Source organism: Sparus aurata, chromosome 2 (genome assembly GCF_900880675.1).
Source record: "Sparus aurata chromosome 2, fSpaAur1.1, whole genome shotgun sequence".
NCBI classification, from domain to species: Eukaryota; Metazoa; Chordata; class Actinopteri; order Spariformes; family Sparidae; genus Sparus; species Sparus aurata.
In genome coordinates, this window is record NC_044188.1 from 258,052 (window position 1) to 280,355 (window position 22,304).

Below are 22,304 nucleotides of genomic sequence, written 5' to 3' on the forward strand. Positions count from 1 at the left end.
CACATCCCTGAGTCTCAAACTATGTGGGAGCTGTCATGCTTTTAATTTGGGTATGTCGTTTTGGAGAAAGAACCTTAAAATGGGGGCGTTCACTAACAGGTTAAGCATATACACGTACCTTTAAATAACCATTTGTTCCAATCTTTGTTCTAATCTAAACCTACAGGCCTTTAAACGGGATTCAAACACAGCATTAGTGGTCAGAATTTATTTAAGAGATTTACAAAATTTCTTTACATATTTTTCAATAAATCTGATACCATGAACATTTACTGAACATACAGACAACCTTACTGTGGACACTGTTGTGTCTTCTTGGCACAGCAGTCTTTTCAGATATTTTAATAATTTTAGAAGCTGAGGATTTGTTTTAGAATTCACTCATTTGTAGCTTACACGCAATTCAATATTTTCTCTAAAGGTCTTTACAAACTGTGACACACATGACAGCCTCCATCCTTAAACATTTGATTCAGATATGAAAAACTCTACAAAAGCCCTTAACAGGAAAGACTTAAATATTCAGCTAGAGCAACAGTGGTGGGATCATTCTGGACATACCTGCAAAGCAAAAGGTGTCGTCTTTAGACAGCTGGACCAGAAGGACAATTACTCTCTGGAGAAAACGCCTGATAATGTTTGAGAAATACAATACAAACATAATATTGAGTAAAATTAACTGTTATAAGTTAAAGCGATCCTCCAGGCAGATTGTAAAAAGTCACATTTTACCAAACACAATATTTTTACAGGTAATGCGGATTTTGGTTATATTCAGTCCGTAGAGTACAGGATTGAAGAGCGGTTGACATGTCAGCCAGTATAATGATAAAAAGATGCGTAACATATGAGGTACATGCTTCATATTAAACCTGTTTTGTACAATTTCAAAGAAACACCCACAAGAAAAGTTGATCAAAGAAGCGAGGTGAGGTGTGCAGGTACTGAGAGCTTTCTGTCTCGTCTGTTTAGAGCCAAACAAACAAACTTTAAGAATCTTTAAATATGTGTAAAATATTGCAAGAACAATAACAACTAATGTAACAGTGTAAACTATTCCATAGACATTATTTACTGTTGTGTCAGAGCAGGCCAGTTTGACAATAGAGTAGTTGTCACAGTACACTTTGTTAATGGTGTTCCCACACAGCTGTAAAGAGGCACTTAAAGATATCAAAATAAAAATAGAGAGAAATGGGTATAACCATGTTAGAGCAATAAGAATGACAACCCTGTTTGATGTCATACGTGTGTTATACTGCAGAGGACAACAGATAGCAAGATATCTGTCGTAAGACATGACAGCTAAATTACTAAATTCTATACTTGCATATGTATACACACAGAAAATCTGCAGGAAACAAAATGAAGCAGAAACAGTGTGAATGTCAGAGAGAATCTGAGTCAGAAGGAACGGAAACAACCCTGAACTACCATACAGTTCATTTACAAACAGACTGCACAGGAACATGTACATAGGTTCATGTAAGCTCCTGTTCATACAGATAACCACGATGAGCAAAAGGTTGGCACTGACAATTAAAACATATAAAGACAAAATAATCAGGAAATACAAGTATTTAAAAACTGCAGTGTCAAAGTAGGCAGCAAGGGTGAAATATGCAGATGTTGTTGTGTTTATCATGATTTGTAAGTTTCCTCAGCAATACAGATCCACCAGTTATACTGACATTAAGTCATGTTTTCCAGCCAAATGTTGATCAAACCTACATTACTATTTTTTAAACTCTAGTGGAGTTTTCTTCTAGATATGCCACATATTTATAATTCCATTTGATGGATTTGCTGGTTGAATATGTTTTGCTCATGTTAAATCAGCTGTAATAGCACATATTAGTCAGTCTACTAACAACTACTACAGGTGGAATAAAAGCAACACAGTTAATGCCCCTGCATAAATCCTACCATGCATCTCCTGTTTTGTTGTAGCCACAGTGTGAGTTCCCCCCAACTGAGCTGAAACTCTGCCTCTGTCTTTTGAACCTTTTTAAGTCAGGAACCACCCACAGCAACAGTCTGACCTCCTTTTCAGTAGGACTTCTTGTTATTGATTTCTAATTTTTCAAGAAGTTTCAGACAACTTACTGTTATCAATTCTTAAAAAAAAGAGTTATGTCAGTTTAAACAAACACTTATGAACTCTTCCTGTCTCATCCAGGTTTGGTTGAGGTGTCTCTCAGAACCCAACCTTATTATATTACTGGCAGATCATGACGTTGTCCGTTTTTGTACAGTAGCCAGAGAAAGTCTTTCAGATACAGTGTGTTGACTTGACTGAACTATAACCCACCTTATTTTGTTTTCCTTAATTGTAATGGAGTGGAAAGGACTCAATCCTAATGAAGCATAAGTAATCTGTAGTTTTTAAATTGCTTTGTGAATTTCTCTAAATGTTAAAGCTCAAAAATATCTCACATTGGGGCAAAACATGTTTTTTTTTTTATTTCAAGACTCTGTCATTAAAATAAGCCAAGTAAAATGCCAACAGAAAGACTCTATTCTCTAATAGTTTATATCCATGTGAATCTCAATCAGAAGGCATGATTGAGCCAATGGCCCAATGAGAACAACTTTTTTTATCAGAAATGTGGTCACAGCTCTCAGTCCAGTTATACAAGAACAACATGACTCGATAGCAATGGCACCTGTGTCAACTCCCATAACCTCTCCAATATCTTGACCAAAGTAAACAGCCGTGCAACAACTCAGAAGGACTCACTAGTAAAACTTAGACACAATCTGCATTGTTCTTGCTTTTCAGCTCCCTGGTATAAGTGCTGCATTGTAGACAACTAAACGTGTTTCAGTTGGTTGAAGATATTTCACCTCTCATCCAAGAGGCTTCTTCACTTCTAACTGACTGGAGGAGTCGCAGGCTTTTAAACTCTATGTGAGAGCGTCCTTACAGAGTCTTTATTGACACGTGTGAGCTCTGAGTTTCAGAGTCGTTAGGATTACTTGTGGGTCGTTGACCCAGCCGGCCTTCATGTGGGTTTTAAGGCTAGTTGAGCCCAGGTGTGGATGGTTGTTGAGCTGCCTGCGGAGGGAACTGAGCACTGCATTGTAGGTGGTGATAAGTAATGTCACAGGCCACCTCTTCCGTTCAAAGACAGTTGCCTACAATACAACGCTGACCTGGATGACTGAGATCCACCACAGGTACACACAGTCCTTTCATGACAATCAAAAGTCCTCCACCATTGCCTCTCTGAACTCAGCGTACTCTCACAAACAAGGTTTTTGCTTTGTTGACCACAAATAATGTTTCAAGAGTTCTGTGGGATAACCAAGTCGCACATGACTGCAAGTTCTTCCACTGCTGCTGTTCAGCAATTGCTTTTCTTAGTTGCTGCTACAAGAGGGACCATAGACCTTCTAGTCACAACTTTGAGAAGCCAAGCCTGCACTGGAGGCTTCGAGCATAGTCCACTTGGATTCCTTCAAAGGTGGTCACTGAAGATGTTGTGAACAGAGGCCTCAGCCAGATGTTCTTAATAAACCCTCAGTATTCATTTGGATTTATAACATCTGTCCAGAACCCTCACCTTCCTCATGATGCAACTCAACACCAGGTAGCGATCTAGTCTACATTGCCCTGTTACCAGAAACACTTATTAATGCCAACAGGGAGGTTATTACAGAGTAAGGGTGCATGCAGCCTGATGACTTCTGTTTACCTCCGGGACACAACATAGGATGAGATCTAAGGGTTAAGTACTACAGGCATTAATATTCAGAAGTACCTTGAGCTGACATGGATAGAGAGCCAATGAAGTGAAGCTTAAATTGTTGCAATATGGTCACATTTTATAGTTTTAGTTTAATATTAAAAGCAAAACATTACACACAGTGGAACTAACCAGCAACGTGCAAGTCCAACACTAAGACCATTCACACCCCCTTTAAGCTACTCCCATCAGCCAGATGTTCCAGAGCACCTCTGGTCAGAGATGCAACTTGTAATATCCATTTTAAACAACCCTTCAATACATCAAGCCTGGTTCCTCAGCCACTCCTCACAAGATTGTCCAGTTTTCCAACATAGCACTAACCCTACAAGTTAACACTACTTCTGCGATTCCTCATGTTACTTTTATTAAGTCCTCCATGGTCTACCACTCTGCACTGTTCGCTCAGCACACAGTCTCCCAGCCACTCACTTGCCTCCATAACTTCCATTTCCACCAGTAAAGTTGCATTTAAACTTTTACAAACCTATGTCAGAGTCCTTCTTTTGTGTCCTTAATTAACTGAGCATACCTTAAGCAATAGGCTGAAGTGGGCTCAATTAAGCATATACACATACCTTAGGAACAAATATTGGAATAAATAGTTGTTTAATCTAATCTCTCTTTGAGCTTACCCAAGCCAACAAGTTAGGATAAGTTCCTTGTTGTCTGATCTTTAGGGGCTTCAGATGCAGAGCCAGTGACAAAACGATACCTCAAGCTGTGTGCAAAATAACATCAAATACAACAGTCCTTCATTTGAGTTTAAGTTTATAGACTTTGCCAACGTATAGGCCTTTAAACAAGATTCAAGCACAGCATCAGTGGTCAGAATTTATTTGAGAGATTTACATAATTGCTTTACATATTTTTCAATAAATCTGATACCATGAACATTTACTGAACATACAGACAGCCTTACTGTGGACTCTGTTGTGTCTTCTTGGCACAGCAGTCTTTTCAGATATTTTAATAATTTTAGAAGCTGAGGATTTATTTTAGAATTCACTCATTTGTAGCTTACACGCAAATCAATATTTTCTCTAAAGGCCTTAAAAACTGTGACACACATGACAGCCTCCATCCTTAAACACTCGATTCAGATATGAAAAACTCTACAAAAGCCCTTAACAGGAAAGACTTAAATATTCAGCTAGAGCAACAGTGGTGGGATCATTCTGGACATACCTCCAATGCAAAAGGTGTCGTCTTTAGACAGCTGGACCAGAAGGACAATTACTCTCTGGAGAAAACGCCTGATAATGTTTGAGAAATACAATACAAACATAATATTGAGTAAAATTAACTGTTATAAGTTAAAGCGATCCTCCAGGCAGATTGTAAAAAGTCACATTTTACCAAACACAATATTTTTACAGGTAATGCGGATTTTGGTTATATTCAGTCCGTAGAGTACAGGATTGAAGAGCGGTTGACATGTCAGCCAGTATAATGATAAAAAGATGCGTAACATATGAGGTACATGCTTCATATTAAGCCTGTTTTGTACAATTTCAAAGAAACATCCACAAGAAAAGTTGATCAGAGAAGCGAGGTGAGGTGTGCAGGTACTGAGAGCTTTCTGTCTCGTCTGTTTAGAGCCAAACAAACAAACTTTAAGAATCTTTAAATATGTGTAAAATATTGCAAGAACAATAACAATGAATGTAACAGTGTAAACTATTCCATAGACATTATTTACTGTTGTGTTAGAGCAGGCCAGTTTGACAATAGAGTAGTTGTCACAGTACACTTTGTTAATGGTGTTCCCACACAGCTGTAAAGAGGCACTTAATGATATCAAAATAAAAATAGAGAGAAATGGGTATAACCATGTTAGAGCAATAAGAATGACAACCCTGTTTGATGTCATACGTGTGTTATACTGCAGAGGACAACAGATAGCAAGATATCTGTCGTAAGACATGACAGCTAAATTACTAAATTCTATACTTGCATATGTATACAAACAGAAAATCTGCAGGAAACAAAATGAAGCAGAAACAGTGTGAATGTCAGAGAGAATCTGAGTCAGAAGGAACGGAAACAACCCTGAACTACCATACAGTTCATTTACAAACAGACTGCACAGGAACATGTACATAGGTTCATGTAAGCTCCTGTTCATACAGATAACCACGATCAGCAAAAGGTTAGCACTGACAATTAAAACATTTAAAGACAAAATAATCAGGAAATACAAGTATTTAAAAACTGCAGTGTCAAAGTAGGCAGCAAGGGTGAAATATGCAGATGTTGTTGTGTTTATCATGATTTGTAAGTTTCCTCAGCAATACAGATCCACCAGTTATACTGACATTAAGTCATGTTTTCCAGCCAAATGTTGATCAAACCTACATTACTATTTTTTAAACTCTAGTGGAGTTTTCTTCTAGATATGCCACATATTTATAATTCCATTTGATGGATTTGCTGGTTGAATATGTTTTGCTCATGTTAAATCAGCTGCAATAGCACATATTAGTCAGTCTACTAACAACTACTACAGGTGGAATAAAAGCAAAACAGTTAATGCCCCTGCATAAATCCTACCATGCATCTCCTGTTCTGTTGTAGCCACAGTGTGAGTTCCCCCCAACTGAGCTGAAACTCTGCCTCTGTGTCTTTTGAACCTTTTTAAGTCAGGAACCACCCACAGCAACAGTCTGACCTCCTTTTCAGTAGGACTTCTTGTTATTGATTTCTAATTTTTCAAGAAGTTTCAGACTACTTACTGTTATCAATTCTTAAAAAAAAGAGTTATGTCAGTTTAAACAAACACTTATGAACTCTTCCTGTCTCATCCAGGTTTGGTTGAGGTGTCTCTCAGAACCCAACCTTATTATATTACTGGCAGATCATGACGTTGTCCGTTTTTGTACAGTAGCCAGAGAAAGTCTTTCAGATAAGTGTATTGATTTGACTGTTTTGCATGCTGTCAACATCACTTGTAGTTTGTGTGGCAGATCTTTTATTTGAAGGCTTTCATGTTTTGCATGAGACTAGAACTATAACCCACCTTATTTTGTTTTCCGTAATTGTAATGGAGTGGAAAGGACTCAATTGTAATGAAGCATAAGTAATCTGTAGTTTTTAAATTGCTTTGTGAATTTCTCTAAATGTTAAAGCTCAAAAAATATCTCACATTGGGGCAAAACATGTTTTTTTTTAATTTCAAGACTCTAACTGACATTAAAGTAAGCCAAGTAAAATGCCAACAGAAAGACTCTATTCTCTAATAGTTTATATCCATGTGAATCTCAATCAGAAGGCATGATTGAGCCAATGGCCCAATGAGAACAACTTTTTCTTGTCAGAAATGTGGTCACAGCTCTCAGTCCAGTTATACAAGAACAACATGACTCGATAGCAATGACACCTGTGCCCCATGATCCTTAAGCACTCTCCCACTGGATAGATAAACTTCCATGACATCTCTAATATCTTGACCAAAGTAAACAGCCGTGCAAAAACTCAGAAGGACTCACTAGTAAAACTTATACCAGGGTGCTGAAAAGCAAGAACAATGCAGATGTTGTCTAAGTGCTGCATTGTAGGCAACTAAACTTGTTACAGTTGGTTGAAGATATTTCACCTCTCATCCAAGAGGCTTCTTCACTTCTAACTGACTGGAGGAGTCGCAGGCTTTTAAACTCTGTGTGGGAGTGTCCTTACAGAGTCTTTAATGACACGTGTGAGCTCTGAGTTTCAGAGTCGTTGGGATTACTTGTGGGTCGTTGACCCAGCCGGCCTTCATGTGGGTTTTAAGGCTAGTTGAGCCCAGGTGTGGATGGTTGTTGAGCTGCCTGCGGAGGGAACTGAGCACTGCATTGTAGGTGGTGATAAGTAATGTCACAGGCCACCTCTTCCGTTCAAAGACAGTTGCCTACAATACAACGCTGACCTGGATGACTGAGATCCACCGCAGGTACACACAGTCCTTTCATGACAATCAAAAGTCCTCCACCATTGCCTCTCTGAACTCAGCGTACTCTCACAAACAAGGTTTTTGCTTTGTTGACCACAAATAATGTTTCAAGAGTTCTGTGGGATAACCAAGTCGCACATGACTGCAAGTTCTTCCACTGCTGCTGTTCAGCAATTGCTTTTCTTAGTTGCTGCTACAAGAGGGACCATAGACCTTCTAGTCACAACTTTGAGAAGCCAAGCCTGCACTGGAGGCTTCGAGCATAGTCCACTTGGATTCCTTCAAAGGTGGTCACTGAAGATGTTGTGAACAGAGGCCTCAGCCAGATGTTCTTAATAAACCCTCAGTATTCATTTGGATTTATAACATCTGTCCAGAACCCTCGCCTTCCTCATGATGCAACTCAACACCAGGTAGCGATCTAGTCTACATTGCCCTGTTACCAGAAACACTTATTAATGCCAACAGGGAGGTTATTACAGAGTAAGGGTGCATGCAGCCTGATGACTTCTGTTTACCTCCGGGACACAACATAGGATGAGATCTAAGGGTTAAGTACTACAGGCATTAATATTCAGAAGTACCTTGAGCTGACATGGATAGAGAGCCAATGAAGTGAAGCTTAAATTGTTGCAATATGGTCACATTTTATAGTTTTAGTTTAATATTAAAAGCAAAACATTACACACAGTAGAACTAACCAGCAACGTGTAAGTCCAACACTAAGACCATTCACACCCCCTTTAAGCTACTCCCATCAGCCAGATGTTCCAGAGCACCTCTGGTCAGAGATGCAACTTGCAATATCCATTTTAAACAACCCTTCAATACATCAAGCCTGGTTCCTCAGCCACTCCTCACAAGATTGTCCAGTTTTCCAACATAGCACTAACCCTACAAATTAACACTACTTCTGCAATTCCTCATGTTGCTTTTATTAAATTTACATTTACATAGAGGGCATTTTGCAGACGCTTTTGTCCAAAGCGACTTACAATAAGCACATTTGTCACAAGAGAGAAACCACGACATCACCATTGATGGAGCAAAATAAATGTAGAAACAATTGTCAAGCCCTCATCCAAGGAACATAACTGCTATTTCTCAAAGATTCATAAGTGCATAAGTGCTGTGATGTGCTAACGATACGAACATAAAAGTGTAACAATTTGTTTTTTGTTTTGTGTTTTTTGGGGGGCAGTCATGGTATGCGGGGTCAAAGGTGAAGTCTGAACAAATGAGTCTTGAGTCTTTTGCGGAAGATGGAGAGTGACTCTGCTGTCCTGACATTGGTCTGGAGTTTGTTCCACCACTGAGGTGCCAAAACAGACAGAGTTGTGACTTTGCTGAGCGACCTTTAGTTGCTCTCAGCGATGGCGATACCAGCCGGCCAGCTGATGTCGTGGAGCGAATTGCTCTAGCTGGGGCGTGTGGTCTGACCAGTGTTTGGAGGTAGAAGGGTGCAGTTTCGTTGACGGCCTTGAAGGCCAGTACCATTGTCTTGAATCGGATGCGGGCCGCAACAGGAAGCCAGTGATATTAAATCCTCCATGGTCTACCACTCTTCTCTGTTCACTCAGCACACAGTCTCCCAGCCATTCACTTGCCTCCATAATTTCCATTTCCACCAGTAAAGCTGAATTTAAACTTTTACGAACGCATGTCAGATAATTAACTGAGTATAACTTAAGTGATATGCTTAAGTGTGCTCAATTAAGCATATACACATACCTTTAACCGTAAATCTGATACTATTCACATTCAGTGAACTCATACAGACAACCTTACTGTGGATTCTATTGTGTCTTCTTGGCACAGCAGTCTTTTCAGATATTTTAATCATTTTAGAAGCTGAGGATTTGTTTTAGAATTCACTCATTTGTAGCTTACACGCAAATCAATATTTTCTCTAAAGGTCTTTACAAACTGTGACACACATGACAGCCTCCATCCTTAAACACTCGATTCAGATATGAAAAACTCTACAAAAGCCCTTAACAGGAAAGACTTAAATCCTCAACTAGAGCAACAGTGGTGGGATCATTCTGGACAGACCTGCAATGCAAAAGGTGTCGTCTTTAGACAGCTGGACCAGAAGGACAATTACTCTCTGGAAAAAAAAACGCCTGATAATGTTTGAGAAATAAAATACGAACATAATATTGAGTAAAATTAACTGTTATAAGTTAAAGCGATCCTCAAGGCAGATTGTAAAAAGTCACATTTTACCAAACACAATATTTTTACAGGTAATGCGGATTTTTGTTAGATTCAGTCCGTAGAGTACAGGATTGAAGAGCGGTTGACATGTCAGCCAGTATAATGATAAAAAGATGCGTAACATATGAGGTACATGCTTCATATTAAACCTGTTTTGTACAATTTCAAAGAAACACCCACAAGAAAAGTTGATCAAAGAAGCGAGGTGAGGTGTGCAGGTACTGAGAGCTTTCTGTCTCGTCTGTTTAGAGCCAAACAAACAAACTTTAAGAATCTTTAAATATGTGTAAAATATTGCAAGAACAATAACAACTAATGTAACAGTGTAAACTATTCCATAGACATTATTTACTGTTGTGTCAGAGCAGGCCAGTTTGACAATAGAGTAGTTGTCACAGTACACTTTGTTAATGGTGTTCCCACACAGCTGTAAAGAGGCACTTAATGATATCAAAATAAAAATAGCGAGAAATGGGTATAACCATGTTAGAGCAATAAGAATGACAACCCTGTTTGATGTCATATGTGTGTTATACTGCAGAGGACAGCAGATAGCAAGATATCTGTCGTAAGACATGACGGCTATAGTGTAAAACTGTATGTTGACATATGTATACAAAACAAAAATCTGCAGGAAACAAAATGAAGCAGAAACAGTGTGATTGTCAAAGAGAATCTGAGTCAGAAGGAACGGAAACAACCCTGAACTACCATACAGTTCATTTACAAACAGACTGCACAGGAACATGTACATAGGTTCATGTAAGCTCCTGTTCATACAGATAACCATGATGAGCAAAATATTACAACAAATTATTGAACAATATATGGACATGATGATAATGAAATATAAGTATCTTAAAAGCCTGGTGTCAGTGTAGGCACTGAGTGTGAAATATGAAACCTGTGTAGAGTTTATCATGATCCTCCTTTTGGTTTACAACACGATAAAATGTAGCACAACACAAAACATTTGCAACAATTATTGCACATTTATGCATGGATCGAAAAGTAAAAATTATTAATTTAAAATTAAACCTGTAGCATAAAAAGAAAAACAGTGTTCAGTCAAATCAATATAATATAAAATCATAACTATTGAATAACATGGTAAAGAACAGCAATTATGACAGTGTATGACTCACACAGAGGCCTTCCTTACTGAGCTGAACGTCTGCTTCTGCTTCTCTTAAACCAGTCAGCAGGGTGGACATCCACAACAGTCTGACATCATTACAGAGCACAATCAGCGTTCATGATACAATGATGAAGAGTTATCTATTTTTCTTTGGTAAAGATGTCTAAGTCTATACAAATGTCAACAAACAGGAACTGATTATTTGTCATTTCCGCTTATGGACTGATTCTTGTTTACCACCTCTTTATAAAGGCTGCGCAGGTTAAATTAGAACTGCCTCATCAAAATGTAATAATTCTCAATAATCCATCAGTTACAGGTCCAGGTCTGAATAAGATAGCGTCTGGGTCTGGACCAGGTGCCTGTGCTATGAAGCAGTCACACAAAACTGGATGTCAACGTGAGAAGTTGACCCTGGTTTTCAACATTTAGTCAAGAGCGCATTCACATAAAATTAATTATTATTATTTCATTTTTCTTTGAAAGTCAAATATTTCCAACCTTTGTTAATTATGCTAATTTGGTGTCAGTCATATAGTTTGTGTCACCTGGTGGGAATGACAAGATTTTGCTTTGACTTTATACTATAGATTATGCTAATGTAAAGTGCCACCTGTCTACCCTGTGACAAACTGCTGGCCTATCCAGAGTACCCTCCTCCTTGGCCATGTGTGCTGAACAATATCAGCAGTTACAGATTAAGGAGAACAGAGTGGAGGATAGCTAGATAATCTAATAATGACAAAAAAACATTCCTTTTTATTTATTCATATTCCTACTTAACCATCTTTAATTTATACGTTTTTGCAAACTAGCAGCTGTTCAACTAAGTTTTCTTTTTGTCTGACATTAGAAACATGAGAATCAATCAGCGAGACCTTTTATATTGACGTCACACTGTTGCTGTGGGTCTGTTGAAAAGAAAGTCAGCAAACTCTCCACTCCATTAGGAGATACTAACAGTGTGACTGCTGCAGGACAACAAGTGACAACTCAAGCACAGACAATATCATGGATGTTTTAGTAAGTTAAACTTGAAGATTTTAGTTAACTTTTAAAAAGAAATGGTACATTTAGGGATATTTGCTGAAACTGTTTCTATGACAATTATATTAAGTCTATTCAGTGTCACTTCAATGACTTATGTTCATGTGTGGTCGATGTTTAAGTCCAATTTTAAGTTGATGACATTTCTAAAAGTCTGTAACAACAACATTAATTTGGTGTGCTTGGTAGAATTCTGGTGAGTCAGGATCATGATAAACTCTACACAGATTTCATATTTCACTCTTAGTGCCTATTTTGACACTGGACCATTTAAATACATGTATTTTGTGATTATTTTGTCTTTATATATTTTGATTGTCAGTGCCAACCTTCTGCTCATCGTGGTTATCTGTATGAACAGGAGCTTACATGAACCTATGTACATGTTCCTGTGCAGTCTGTTTGTAAATGAACTGTATGGTAGTTCAGGGTTGTTTCCGTTCCTTCTGACTCAGATTCTCTCTGACATTCACACTGTTTCTGCTTCATTTTGTTTCCTGCAGATATTTTGTGTACACTCTTATGGAGCTGTTGAATATTTCAACTTAGCCGTCATGTCTTATGACAGATATCTTGCTATCTGTTATCCTTTACAATATAACACACGCATGACATTTAACAAGATTGCCATGCTTATTGCTTTAACGTGGTTATATCCTTGTTTTGCAATGGTTGTTTTGCTGTCTTTGAGTACCCCTTTACAGTTATGTGGAAACATCATCAACAAAGTTTACTGTGCTACCCACTCTGTTGTTAAATTGTCCTGCTCTGACACCAGTTTAATCAACATATATGGACTCATTGCCACTTTTGGTACAATCCTTGGCGCTTTGCTTTTAATTCTGTACACGTACATGAGGATCCTTAAAGTGTGTTTCTCCGGCTCCAAACAGACGAGACAGAAAGCCGTCAGTACCTGCACACCTCACCTCGCTTCTCTGCTCAACTTCTCTTTTGGGGCTAGCTTTGAAATATTACAGAGTAGGTTTGATATGAACACTCTACCCAATATGTTGAGAATATTTTTATCTTTATATTTTCTTACATGTCAGCCACTTTTTAATCCTCTAATGTATGGCCTGAAAATGTCCAAAATCCGTCTTACTTGTAAAAGTCTGTTATTGAAAGCAGACTATTAATATGTCATCCAAGAGGTTTTCTTATCTCCATAACTTCAATTAGACTTTTGTCTAATGTACATCACTGTACTGTTTTATAATTTGACAATAACATTGTCAATAACAAAAGCTTTTCCAGCTATTTTTACCTCTGTGAAACAGGAACATAATGTCTCCTGTTACAGCTGGTATTTACTAGCAGACAGGAAATCAAACTTACAATGACAACTATATAACCATATTTATATTGAATAACATTATGTATGTAACACACAACTACAAATAAATATCTATATCTATGTTTACAAGTCAGACTACGAGGCCTTCAGATTTGCACAACTAAAATGATTTTTCTCTGCACGTATTTGCATAAAAATTGCACTTATCACTATGATGCTACTTTTGGATACATAAATCATGTATAGTGTACAAAACTTTAGAATTTCATTTTATTTATTTATTTTTTCAAACTTACATTGAGTTCACTTGCTGATATGTTTCCTCCCTCAAGTCCGTTTTTCATGAGTTGCTTTAAGATATGAATTTATAAAGATCTGAAATGAAGATCTTTCCTTGTATATGATGACCAAACAGAAAACAACAAATTTGACAAGTCAGTGCCATATGACAAGCGTAAAGTTAACTAGAATGACAGACTTGTTTCAATGATTTTAATCAAAATAAATTAATAAAGTAATGAAGTTTTGTATGTAGGCTGGGGTTTGAATCCTCATCTCACCCTAAAAAAACACCCAAAGATCCAAACTAGACTGCACTTTGTAAACTTGATTTCCATATTGATACAACATATGACATAATTTGGGATCCTAATAGACAAAATGTTGTGTATGGAAATAAAGTCAGGGAGCTGAAGTGAAGGACTCTGCTTTGGAGATGTTCTTTGGCTTTAACTTTTCTCGTGGGCCAACAGGACATGGTGTTCATGCTCAGTTGGCAGGATGAGGGGTTTGGCAGGTCCATCATAGTGGATGCTTCAGGGATTATCCGTCAATTTCTATATGTAGAGGGTTTTTTTGTGTAGGTCGGACGCCATGGACAAACCAGAGAGAACCTTCCATTCAATGTCACTCCAAATAGCACATGTTCTCCCAGCTCCTATCCATACTCTCCCCACTAGTCCAGCTGTTTTATAATTTCACATAGCTTAGCATGCTTGTCCTCCTCTTCCTCCACCCGAACTGCCATCTGCAGTGCTTATGATGGTGTTTCTTCTGCTTTTCCTGGTGGTTAAACTCAGGAAAAATCTGATTGTATATCCGTCTGTCCTAGAGGCAGGACCGTTCCTTGGTTACATTTTGGCAGGTCTGACACATATCAGAGGTGTACAGCTGGTACTTGTGGTGAGACCCAACAGGTCCTCCAAGTTCCATCCGCCTTCACAGGCTTACCATTCTGTATCAATGGATATTCTCATTGATGCTCTGACTTGAGCCTGCTGGATGCTATTTGGGAAGATGGCATCACATTTAGATTGTTCCACAAACTCAATCAAGAGTTGTCAATGTTCTTGTGTGCATGGATAATATATATTTTTACTTACTTATTTTCATTATTATCAGTAGACTGCACCAACACTTCCTTTAGGGTTATGATGAGATGTTTGACATTCTGTGGACAATAGCTAAACAGTACCAACCAGTGGGACCTTTCAAACTGGTGCTGTAGTTGTCCTGTCTTTAAGTTTAAAAGAAGTCAGAGCAGAGTATCAGCTCAGTTGTGAGGGACTCACAGTAGGACTACAGCAGGATGACAGGTGAACACGCAAATTCACACTTTGTTACAGACAAATTTTAACCAAATCATTATTGTGACTTTAAAAGGAAAATGCTTCAATTAGGGATGGTGTTTTTTACAGATGTGTCTGTGATAATCAATGTGTTTATCGGCATTACATCAACTTATGTTCATATGTGCTTTATGTTAAGGTCAACTTTGTGTCCAACAAATCCAAGTTTACAGTTATAAAAGTGAATACAATTATTGCTTCGTATGTCCAATATAACTGTTGTGAACCTACAGGAGGATCATGATGAATTCAACACAGGTTTCATATTTCATTCTTGCTGCTTACTTTGACACTGAAACTTTGAAATACTTCTATTTTATGATTGTCATGTGTTTATATATTTTTATTGTCAGTGCAAATCTGTTGCTCATCGTGGTTATCTGTATGAACAGGAGCTTACATGAACCTATGTACATGTTCCTGTGCAGTCTGTTTGTAAATGAACTGTATGGTAGTTCAGGGTTGTTTCCGTTCCTTTTGACTCAGATTCTCTCTGATATTCACACTGTTTCTGCTTCATTTTGTTTCCTGCAGATTTATTGCGTGCACACTTATGGAGCTGTTGAATACTTAAACTTGGCCATCATGTCTTACGACAGATATCTTGCTATCTGTTATCCTCTGCAATATAACACATGTATGACATCTAACAAGATTGCCATGCTTATTGCTTTAACATGGTTATATCCTTTGCTTGCCTGCATTGTGATAATATATTTGAATTCCCATTCACAGCTTTGTGGGAACGTCATTCTTAAAGTTTACTGTGATAGTCATTCTGTTGTCAAGCTGGCGTGTTCAGATGCCCATGTGGTTAATATATATGGACTCCTTGCATCTTTTGGCACAATCTTTGGGGCTTTAATTTTTATTATTTACACATACATTAAGATTCTTCTAGTTTGTTTCTCTGGCTCTAAACAGACGAGACAGAAAGCCATCAGTACCTGCACACCTCACCTTGCATCCCTCTTTAACTTTTCTATTGGGGCTAGCTTTGAGTTATTACAGAGCAGGTTTAACATGAAAGGTTTACCCACTATGTTGCGAATTTTTCTATCATTATATTTTCTTACATGCCAGCCACTTTTTAACCCTGTAATGTATGGGCTGAAAATGTCCAAAATCCGTGTCATGAGTAAAAATCTCATGTCAAATGTCAGTTAACGGAATGTTTTTTCATAGACATTTGTCTAAGCATTGCTGCAATCTGACCTTTGAAGTATTCTATTGTAGATTGTGCATTTGTTCTATTTTGACAAATAAATCAAATTAATCCAAGTATTTGACCTGTTTTGCTTGTAGAGCCACAATCAACCAAAATACTATCAATAAATCTGTACAACACATTTATTAATTGGAGCATGCACCAGGTTGGGTCTGACTGAGACATAAGCTGATGGTAGAGTTAGGTTTTCATATCTAATTATTTTCTGAATACTATAAAAAGGTTTCGTGCCTATGTCGAACGTGACATTACCTCAACAGGGCTTTGGAGCATTTAAAAATGTTTTCAGTTCAGTTTCAAAAATTTCAGTTTCAGTATTTATTTATCTATTTACAACCTCTTCAGCCCTTTTCTTCCGCTGTTAAAGACGTCTTAGATCAAACATATGCAAACAAGTTTACATTGTTACATAAAGTACACTCCTGTTCAAAAACAGTTGCTGTGTAAGACAGAATGTGATAATTTGCTTGTCCTTTGTGAAAAACAGTCAATTAAAACAGTACGAGGACAATATCATACAAAGACTGGTAACGCTGTGGAATGCTCAAAAAACATTTGTTTGAAAGATTCAACAGGTAAAAAGGTTCATCAGTAACCGTTGACAGTATCATTGAAGGGCTCAGTTGTTCAAAAGCAAAGAAGAGGGGAGAGTTTAAGTTTACGTTCCTCACACAAACACAGACACCTTGAGCTCTTTGACATTTTCCTCGGGCCATTTTTGAGCAGTTTTTGTGGTGGCACTCTGCAGATTGTCCTGCTGGTGGGGAACTTCGGCTGCAAAAGTAAGTGGGATTTTAGTGCGTGCTAAAGTGCATTCTGATGAACATCCAGATACAAGGTTTCCAAGCAGAACATTGCATTGTTAGTCCTGTTGTGGCTGCTTGTATGTATATTATTCCTATGTGGCACCAAAATCAGTTGGCAGGATCAGTTGGCTAATCCAGTTTTAGCAGCAGCTGTATTAACAGCAGTCACTCAGGCCTGTGAGGAGAGACAGAGCGCCTGGGTATCTGTGGCTACAGCCGTGTGATGGGATAATGTTCCTAAATCTCTCTCACAGTGTCCATCACCTAAAAGTTACACTTTATTTCAAATGAATGATGCTGGAGTTACAACAATCATACGCCCTCTGCCTCAAAATAAAAATAGAATAAAACTACATCGCATCAGAGGTCTTTTCAGTCTCTCAATACCTCCTCTTGTTGTTGAAACCACACAGCCATCATCATACACATGTGTAGGTGCTCAGTGGTGAGCTGGGAATTATATTCTAGTTTAATTAAGTTCATAGTGGAGAAAGCTGACTTTATTTTCTGTGCTCTTAATTTGATTTGATCGGGCTAACGGGGAAAGTTGTGAGTATTCTGCATTTGTTGTTCACTTTCCTCTTTTAAGAGCACGCCATGTGAAATACATCTCGTCAGACCCAGTTATTGTCTCTCGTCAGCCACTGCTTCACTGAATGCAATATGATACGATGTGATATGATACAACACATGAAAATGGTCTGTGAGCCAGTAAACCACTGCCGTAAAGGCTAGAAAAGCTGCACCCAATAAAAAGAAGTACTTTTGTCAAAATTCAATTAGTCAAAATTAAGTAATCCTCAAAGATTTGTTAGTTATATCTCCAGATAGGACGGTGTCTGAGTCCAGACACAGGCAATTTATCTATTATTGACCTTTGGCTTAGCTCAGAGAACCCTCAGCTTTCAGCCAAAGGCAGTGTACTTCTTGCAGCTTGTGTGTGTGTGGTGTTCAGTGGATGATGTACTGAGGGAATACACTCAGTGATGTAATATAGATTTGTAATTTTTCATTTAATTTGCTATGCGTGGGTCAAGGTGAAGTCTGAACAAATGAGTCTTGAGTCTTTTGCAGAAGATGGAAAGTGAATGTGCTGTACTGACATTGTTAGGGAGTTCGTTCCACCACTGAGGTGCCAAAACAGAGAATAGTCACGACTTTGCTGAGGGGTTCCATTCGACCAGTTCACGTAGATGAGCCGTTGACAGCCTTGAAGACCAGCACCATCATCTGGAATCGGATGCGGGCCGCAACAGGAAGCCAGTGGAGGTCACAGAGGAGGGGGGTCACACGGGACAATTTGGGAAGATTGTCTGGATACGCTGCACAATTTTGTTGCAGAGGCTGGGAGTCCAGCCAAGAGGGAGATGCAGTAGTCCAGGCAGGAAATGACCATCGCTTGGACCAGGAGTTGCGCTGCGTCTTTTGTGAGGAAAGGCCGGATCCTGCAGATGTTGTAGAGGGCAAATCTGCAGGATCGGGCCACAGCAGTGATGTTGGGGTTGAAGGACAGTCTGTCGTTGAGGTTCCTCGCCACCGATGAAGGCGATACCATGACATCTTCGATAGTGACTGACAGTTCCATGCGAGAGCAGTCTTTCCCCGGGATGAAGAGGAGTTCAGTTTTACTAAGGTTGAGTTTGAGGTGATGCGCAGCTGTCCAAGTGAAGATGTCTGCCAAACATTCCGAAATGCACGTTTCATCTTGGCTGTTGGAGGAGGATGGGGGAAAAGACAGGAAAAGTTGGGTGTCGTCTGCATAGCAGTGGTAAGAGAATCCATGTGATGTGATTGCAGAGCCTAGTGATCTAGTGTATAGTGAAAACAGAAGCAGTCCTAATACTGAGCCTTGAGAGACACCAGTTTCAAGAGAGCAGGGTTTGGACAAGGAGCTGTTCCATGTGACCTGAAAGGTGCGATTTGTTAGATATGATGTGAACTAGTTTAGAGCAGAATCAGCAATGACTGTGTCAAACGCAGAAGATAAGTCAAGGAGAATGAGGACTGATGAGTTGGACGGGCCCTGGCAGCACCATGTGACTCAGTCACCGTTAGGAGGGCTGTCTCAGAAATTAGAGATACAGTTCCGTAGTTTTGGATGTCCGTTGAGTCTAGGGTGGGTTTCTTTCAGTGTGGCTTTACTGTGGCTGTCTTGAAAGGAGCTGGAGTAATGCCTGAAGTGAGGGAGGAGTTGATCAGAGAGGTGAAGAATGGCAGGATGTCATGAGAGATGTCTTGGAGAAGGGAAGAGGAAATTGGGTCCAGGCAACAGGTGGTGACACGGTTAGACATCCCTAGTGTGTGAACATCTTCAGAAGAGAGAGGGCTGAAGCAGGTAAGGCCAACGGAGGTGATGGTTGGGGAAGGTGTTTTCTGAATGGGCATAGGAGTAAATGAGGAACTGATGTCTTTCACTTTCTTGGTAAAGTAAGTTGCAAAGTCATCAGGAGTGAGGAAGGAAGGAGGGGGAGGGGTAGGAGGGATGGAGACAAGAGAATAAGGAGAATAGTTCCCAGGGGTTGGAGGCGGAGGAGTTGAACCTTGGGTCAGTTTGACAACTGCCAAATTGCGATGGCTAGACGACTGGGTCAAGCATCTCCAAAGCTGCAGCTCTTGTGGGGTGTTCCTGGTCTGCAGTGATCAGTACCTGTCAAAAGTGGTCCAAAGAAGAAACAGTGGTGAACCAGCGACAGGGTCATGGGCGGCCAAGGTTCATTGATGCAAGTGGGGAGAGAGGGCTGGCCCGTGTGGTCTGATCTAACAGACGAGCTACTGTTGTTCAAATTGCTGAAGAAGTTAAGCTGGTTCTGATAGAAAGGTGCAAGGCAGTTTGTTGCGTATGGGGCTGCATAGCCCATGCTGACCCCTGTCCACCGCCGAAAGTGGGGGCACAAAAACGATGGGCACGTGAGCATCAGAACTTGACCATGGAGCAATGGAAGTAGGAGGAAAGGTCTGGGGAATCATGTTTTCTTTTACATCACATGGATGGGCAGGTGCATGTGTGTTGCTTACCTGGAGAATACATGATACCAGGATGCACTATGGGACGAAGCCAAGCCGACGGAGGCAGTTTGATTTGGGCAATGTTCTGCTGGGAAACCTCGGGTCCTGCCATCCATGTGGATGTTACTTTGACACATACCACCTACATAAGCATTGGTGCAGACCATGTGCACCTTTTCATGGAAACAGTAAACCCTGATGGCTGTGGCCAGAAAGAGTTCTTTAGTCTGGTAGTCTTACACTAGTAGTTTAACACATGTGTACCTCCAGCCTGAAGGTAGAAGTGTGAACAGACCAGACCATGAGTGGGTGGGGTCTTTGAGGATGGAGGCAGCTATCCTGTGGACTCTGTGGTGGTAGATGCTCTGCAGAGAGGGCAGTGGAGTCCTGGTGATCTTCTCAGCAGTCTTTACCCCTCTCTGCAGGCGTAGGCGGTCCATAGCAAAAGTGCTGCCGTACCAGACGGTGATACAGCTGGTCAAGATGCTCTTAACAATGCAGCTGTAGAAGTTGCTGAGGATCTCAGGCAGCATGCCACACTTCCTCAGCCTCCTCAGAACATACAGCCGCTGCTGGACCTCTTTAGCAGCTGTGCGGTGTTGAGTGACCAAGTGAGGTCATCTCTGATGTGGATGCCCCGGGTATCTGAAGCTGCTCACTCTCTCTACTTCAAGCTCCCAGATGTACAGTGGCCACTGAGGTCTCCTCTTCTTCTCCTCATGCCCACTATCACCTCCTTCATCTTGTCAGTGTTGAGGATGAGGTTGTTGTCCTCACACAATGACGCCTGACTGGCCACCTCCCTCCTGTAGGCCGCTTCGTTCCCACCAGAGATGCAATCTATCACTGCGGTGTCATCCACAAACTTTAGGATGGTGTTGTCTTTGTGGGAGGCAACACAGTCGTAGGTGAACAGGGTGTAGAGGATGGGGCTGAGGACACATCTCTGTGGAGTGCCAAGATTTGTAATAATGCTGGCTGAAGTCCTGTTACCAATCCTGACAGACTGGGGCCTGCCAGTCAGAAAGTCTAGTAGCCAGTCACAGATGGTTGGGTGCAGACAAAGCGTAGACAGTTTGTCATTGAGTCTGTGGGGGATGACTGTGTTGAAGGCGGAGCTGTAGCCCACAAAGAGCGTCCTGATGTAGGAGTCTTTATTTTCCAGGTGGGAGAGGGAAAAGTGGAAAACAGCAGCAATAGTGTCTGAGGTGGACCTGTTGGGCCGGTAGGCGTATTGAAGGGGGTCCAGGGTGTCTGGTATGCTGCTCTGAATGTGGGTCAGCACACACTCTCAAAACACTTCATAATGATTGGAGTGAGTGCTACTGGCCTGTAATCATTAAGGCAGGTGGGTGGGCTCTTCTTGGGGAGGGGGACAATGGTTGTGGTCTTGAAGCAGGAGAGAACGGTGCTGTGGCGGAGGGAAAGGTTGAAGATGGAGGTGAGAACATTAGCCTGCTTGTTAGCGCATGCTCTGAGAGCCCGCCCAGGGATGTTGTCAGGTTCAGCTACCTTGGGAGGGTTGATGTTCCTCAGGACTTTGTGTACCTGGCCTGATGAGATGTTTGGTGGGGGGTAGGGGGGAGGACGGGGCGCGGGGGGAGGACATGACATTGTCTGAAAGCCAGGTCTCGGTGAAGATTAGAGTACAGCACTCTCTTATTTCCACTGTGTTGTAATCCTGGCTCTTAGCTCATCCAGCTTGTTTTCCAGAGACCACACGTTCGCTAGCAAGAGGCTGGGTAGCGGTGGTTGGCTAGCATGAGCTTTCAGTCTACTATGGAGCCCTCCCCTCTTGCCCCGCTTGCATCGCTGTCTCTGACACGCTCTCTCCTGGGGTCAGCTAGCTCACTTGAGCTCAGTGCTTTGGGGCCTTTCTAGGGGTTGTGGTGGTGGCCGCTGGGGTGGTTAATGTGTTGTAGCTCCAGTGGGATAGAGCCAGTAAAATCATTTGATTAAAAAATTGAATTGTGATTAATCGCCAATTAATTGGACAATTTCTATCTGTTCCAAATGACCCTTAACAGGATATTTGTATTTTTTAATACTCTCATCAACATCGGAGTGGACAAATATACTTTACACAAATGACGTTTATTATTCTTGTAACATTTCAGAACAAGAGATACTGTCCAGAATATTCTCCAGAATAACCTCAAAGGTACTGCTCGCTTAAAAAAATATGGTGAAAGCAACATGACTGTAGCCCAACAAGCAACAACAGTTATGCAATGTTAAGCCTGCAAGCTGTAGCCAC

The 22,304-nt window shown here is 40.3% G+C and overlaps 5 protein-coding genes across 5 annotated transcripts; 2 read left to right on the forward strand and 3 right to left on the reverse strand.

The window, feature by feature from the left end:
- Positions 1–555: 555 nt before the first annotated feature.
- LOC115566290 (olfactory receptor 11A1-like) lies at positions 556–1,648 on the reverse strand. Its single transcript, XM_030392108.1, has one exon. It carries the CDS (start codon positions 1,643–1,645, stop codon positions 722–724), a length of 924 nt encoding a protein of 307 aa, XP_030247968.1. The 5' UTR covers positions 1,646–1,648; the 3' UTR covers positions 556–721.
- Positions 1,649–4,925: 3,277 nt separating this feature from the next.
- Positions 4,926–6,024, reverse strand: LOC115566296 (olfactory receptor 11A1-like). Its single transcript, XM_030392119.1, has one exon. The coding sequence runs from the start codon at positions 6,019–6,021 to the stop codon at positions 5,098–5,100; it is 924 nt and encodes a 307-aa protein (XP_030247979.1). The 5' UTR covers positions 6,022–6,024; the 3' UTR covers positions 4,926–5,097.
- Positions 6,025–9,895: 3,871 nt separating this feature from the next.
- On the reverse strand, positions 9,896–10,837 carry LOC115566267 (olfactory receptor 11A1-like). The gene has a single exon (XM_030392073.1). It carries the CDS (start codon positions 10,817–10,819, stop codon positions 9,896–9,898), a length of 924 nt encoding a protein of 307 aa, XP_030247933.1. The 5' UTR covers positions 10,820–10,837.
- Positions 10,838–12,288: 1,451 nt separating this feature from the next.
- LOC115566280 (olfactory receptor 10A6-like) lies at positions 12,289–13,221 on the forward strand. The gene has a single exon (XM_030392095.1). It carries the CDS (start codon positions 12,292–12,294, stop codon positions 13,219–13,221), a length of 930 nt encoding a protein of 309 aa, XP_030247955.1. The 5' UTR covers positions 12,289–12,291.
- A 2,026-nt stretch (positions 13,222–15,247) lies between these two features.
- On the forward strand, positions 15,248–16,174 carry LOC115570905 (olfactory receptor 142-like). Its single transcript, XM_030399701.1, has one exon. The coding sequence runs from the start codon at positions 15,248–15,250 to the stop codon at positions 16,172–16,174; it is 927 nt and encodes a 308-aa protein (XP_030255561.1).
- Positions 16,175–22,304: the final 6,130 nt, after the last annotated feature.